The sequence below is a fragment of the Diachasma alloeum genome, unplaced genomic scaffold (genome assembly GCF_001412515.2).
Source record: "Diachasma alloeum isolate Michigan unplaced genomic scaffold, Dall2.0 Dall_scaffold_00217, whole genome shotgun sequence".
NCBI classification, from domain to species: domain Eukaryota; kingdom Metazoa; phylum Arthropoda; class Insecta; order Hymenoptera; family Braconidae; genus Diachasma; species Diachasma alloeum.
This window is the reverse complement of record NW_021680382.1, coordinates 290,077-295,053: the sequence shown is the minus strand read 5'-3', so window position 1 is coordinate 295,053 and position 4,977 is coordinate 290,077. Positions and strand designations below refer to the sequence as shown.

Sequence of the window (4,977 nt, the reverse complement as noted above, 5' to 3'; positions counted from 1 at the left end):
AAAAAAAAAAAAAAAAAAAAAACCGTTGCGCGATGTGGATAAAAAAAGCATAAAGGGCAAGTGCAAAAGGACGTTTTTCCTTTCTGATTCCTTTCTCAATCCCATCCCTCCAAGTGTTTCCACTTCTCACCAGTCAAACCCAAAAGTTTGTTAAACTCAATTCAGTAGTTAGAGCCTGTAACTTTCTCAGTATCAACCGACAGTATCGCACTGTAGTACAATTAAAAAATCGTCGCGCATGTCCATTGTTCCCCGCACACAGTCCCCAATCCCCATGATTCCCCTCCACAATCAAAACTACAACCCGCCCTACGTCGCCTTATTCTAACTTGCGGCACCTCAAAAAAAAAACGCGTCGGAGCGCAATTTGTATCAAAAAGCGTAAAGTGCAAGTGCGAAAGGGCCTCCCCCAGAACCCTCTCGAGTGAATCAGCTCAGAGGAACGACCCGCTGTACATACGCGTCCTTCCCACCCCCAAAACGTCGCAAAAAACAAAAAAAAACCGAATGCTAAAAAAACTTCACCTTAAATTAATGCCAACGCTCCTGGATACTTGACATCCGGGGCGTTTTTCCTTTCTGATTGACAGGCAACCAATCCCTACCTAACCGGAATGCCACAGGTGAACAACACGTACACCCCATACTTCACACCGAGTCCAATAATGCCAGCGATAATGGGACCAGCAGATCCCACGGGGGTTGGTAGTCCACTAGGTGTTGTACAGCAGACAGTAGCAATGCCGCAGAAGATGCCACGTACCGATCGTCTAGAGGTATGTCTACCACCAAACTACATACAGCACGGTGGCCAACATGGCACCGGTGCGGCCCAGTGCCAGATGACTGGGCCAAACGCCGTTTACCAGGTCACCCAGGTCCCAGCAGGCCCACAAAATCAGGTCTCCCCAGTATCCACGATGCAATCTGTCAATCAATCCCCATCACCCACCACAATAACGAGTTCCGTATGCACACCACTGCACAATCCCCATCCACATCATCATCCCCTCCACAATCTTGTCTACGTCCACGCGTACTATTAGGATTATATTTATTGTAGAGGATTATGGATTATTTGGGACGAGTACGGGAAAGGGTACTCGCTAGTTACTGCGATTGATCGTGAGGATTACTGGAGGGAATGAGAGGGGAACGCCGAAGGGCTCATTTATTTGTACTAGTTTAGTAGATATATGATATATTATAAATATATGGGGTTTATGCAGCGTACGTGCATAAATATATTTATGAAATATTCGTATTGGCGTTAGTTTTGTAACACGGGGGGAGTCCGTGGGGCGCGGCAGGGGAATTCGTTTTTTTTTATTGGTGGCGCTGAGTGGGGCCTGCAGCGATATAGTCCGGGGATTCCCCTGCCGCGTGGCGCGGAAATTCGACGCGTCGAGCGGCGGATCTTGGGGGGGAGGAAGGGGCGAAGTGTAAGGATGTGCTCGACGTGTTAAAATCAACGACCATAGACAAACTTAGAATTTTTAATGGAATTTGAATATAAATTTCGGGTAAAGAGACGAGGGATTGTGAATGAGAGTGGTGAAATGATAGGGAACGTGATTACTGTAGTTCATGAAAGATATTTTTAGGAAACTTGAGCGTGAATCAAGGATTATTAACACAAATTTCGAGTTGTTTTTTTATTTTTTGGGGGGGAATTTTGAGGGATTACACATCGAGACGTAAATTATATTCTTGTGGCATTATTTGTCACTTTTAGTGCGTTAGGTAATTAATACGGAGATTTGTAGATTTCAAAGGACCACGGGAGTCGAGGATTTTCACGTGGCAGTGGAAGAGGTGTGAGGTGATTATTTAATTGAGTGAACGATTCGTGAATTTTGAGAGAATTCTGGCGGGGAGTTTCGGGGGAGGTGAGGAGTGAGTGATGTACCTATTCGATGGACATTAGCGGGCGGTTTTGCGCAGGTTTGCATGCGTGGGAGTAGATGGGGGTAATTTTTCGGATTGATGAGTTGATGGGATTATTGAAGGGGACAGCTTCAGTCGGATTTACAGAAGGACTTCTTATGTGGTTCGGGTGGAGCTTTCGTCTGAATGGCTTGAGGGGAGGATCGTGTCGGGAGAAGAACTTTTTCGTTTCTGGGGGAAGAATGAATGGAAGAATCAGATTGTGTAGGTTGAAATTGTCTCCCATTGCTCAGAAATGGAGATTTAAATTAGTTGTAACGGAATAGTGTACTTTGTTATAGTTTTTGGGATTTGTTATAATTTGTTATAGTTTTTGGAATTGAGTCACCAATTTTCGCTTCTTAGGGAAAATTCCATATTGTACGAAAAATTCAATGAAGTTGCGAACTTTTGAGCTCCAGGAACACGAAATTTTCCTGATTCACTTGAATTTTCAAGATTCAGAAATAGATTACCCTGAATTTAAAATTAATTGAAAGTTCAAGAGTATGTTATCCTGAATTTTCGGGATTCCTATGAATTCTCGTGGAATAATTCAATGAGAATTTACAATTTTCATTGATTTTTCATGGATTTTTTTTCCGAGTGAACGTTCTCTTAAAAAATCAAGAATTTCGTTTCTTGCTTTTTCGTTTTTAGAGGAAAAATAAATGAAAGAATCAGATTCTGTAGATTGAAATTGTCTCCCACTGCTCAGAATTGGAGATTCAAATGATTTGCAACCGAATATTGTACTTGAAGGAAATACGCGATGTTCGAATTTTTTAATTGAAAATAACACTATTGAAAATAACAGTATTTGTTGGTATATCAACTTCAAAACACATCATCCCTCATTTATAATTATGATAATTAAGAAGCGAAAATTGGAAATTATTTCAACGTTGGATTTTGCATTTAAAAAAATTTGATTTTTTATTTAAAAATCATTCTAAAAATACGAAAAAGTTTTTCTTCTGGAGTGAACGTCTCCTCAAAAAATCAAGAATTCCGTTTCTTGCTTGCATAATAACCAATTCAATCGAACTGGCACAATATCAAACTATTTTTTTACAAAAAAAATTCACCGAATTCAAACTGACGGAGGCCGGGCGTAGCACGCCACCAGACACCTAATTCTCATCTTATCACTCGTTCCTCATTCGTCTTTTGGCGACGACATTGCGTGTCACTCCGTCGCTCGCCCGACTGCCGTCTACTTGTCTCCCGAAACGTGTGCACGGCCCCGTACAGCAGACCTACAAGAAGACCCAAATAAACCAGAAGTAAAAAATTGAGGAAAATATATGAATCAATAATAGACATGGTCGCGCGCACGCTCGTGCCTTATCCTTAAAAAAAAAAGTTTTTTCATCCTCAAATCAACAATCGCTTTTTCAGCATTCGCTGTTAGAAAATTACTCTTGAAATTTGAAATGAAATAGCTTCACGACGAATCACTTAATTTCTTGAATATTCAAGTAATTCGCGAGTGATTCGGCAAAACTTTTCTGAATTCTCAATCTATTCAACATTAGGTGCATTTGATATTTAATTTTTTCAATGAGTTTGAACATTCAAGCTTTCGTTGAAATATTAACGATTTTTTAACGTGAAAAACCCAATTTTTTTCTGAATTTTCAAAATGAATGGGAAAATTTTTGAACATTTTCATTTGAAATTATATTCAAACTCACAATATTGAGAGTTCAGACGAAGCTATGACTGAAATTTCACGTGAAAAAGCTTGAAATTTTTACCATGACAAAGTTAGATGAAATTTCTGTATGTCTTCACTGACGAAGTTAATTTCTTGAATATTCAAGTAATTCTCGATTTCTAGATCCGTGCGGCAATGAACAATGTTGAAAATTGGAAAATTTAGGTAGAAACTTTTCTGAATTCTCATTCTATTCAAAATTCCGTTGCATTTGATATCTAATTTTAGATATCAAATGCGTTTGAATGAGTTTGAATGAGTTTGAAAAGTCAAGCTTTCATTGAAATATCAACAATTGCTTGAGGTATTTATGGCGTAGTCAGGGGAGGTCCAAAAAAAATTAAGAAATTAATAATTTTTTTCATACATTCTTTGATTTTTTCAAAACCCCTATGCAAAATCGCAGATGGCCTAGAAGAATGGCCGAAACACAGCAATTTTTCTAAAAAAATGCATTTTAACACCGGCTCTGATGGGAATTCTGAAAGAAAAATATTTAAAATAGAAAAAAAGTCGCCATTTTCCGGAAATTTCGCACTTGGGTGGACCTTTCATGAAGCAACATAAAAAAAATAATCCAAGTGGCCTAGGAGAATTGTTTAGAAGGGATAATTAAAAGCTCATAAAAAATAGGAATTCTGCGTGCGCAACTTGGAATAGCGACAACGTCGAGGTTAGAAGTCGTGGAGGGGTAAGCGCGGCAAATACGAATGGAGTTGCGATGATACATTTCCCTATGGGAAGAAACATAACAGCTGAGTGAATCAGTGCTGCCAACTTGTACCTCTAACGGCACGACGTTGTCACTTTTTCTATCCGCATTAATTATTCTCCAATCATCCAAAAGACAAGCTAGAAAAATAAAAGAAGGCTTGAAATATGTGGGAAAAAATAGAAAAGTAATTAAAAAAATATTTCGAACACAAAAATAGCCGGAATTAATTGAAAATTTGTAATTGAAATATCGTTTTTTTGTTCAGCGATTGGTTGTCTGCGAGAGAACAATAGATTCCCCTCCGTCTCACCTCCTCCATGCCCACCCCGCCATAAATACCTCAAGACGAAAACTAAATTCAAACTCACAACATTGAGAATTCAGCTGAAGCTATGACTGAAATTTCAAGAAAATTCTACTAGTGTTCTGCATATTCTGTATACCGAAAATATCGGTTGCGTCGACGACTGGGGCATGAAAACCTGCGCATAACTCCCGAAACCTATATTTAGATATACGTTAGACATAAATCTAGGATTGCATAGGATTATTTTATAGTTCGATAACGTGTAACTTGGAGTAGAGCATCCCGACGTGAGGATTTGGGGGGGGGGGG

General features: G+C 39.3%; 1 protein-coding gene across 1 annotated transcript in view; it reads left to right on the top strand.

Moving 5' to 3' along the window:
* Nucleotides 1-4,977, top strand: part of LOC107037346 — a 227,293-nt gene that overhangs the window by 195,855 nt on the left and 26,461 nt on the right. Inside the window, exon 5 of the mRNA XM_015255860.1 lies at nucleotides 591-776. Within this exon, the coding sequence (XP_015111346.1) occupies nucleotides 591-776 (186 nt within the window). The remainder of the gene's footprint in view (nucleotides 1-590; nucleotides 777-4,977) is intronic.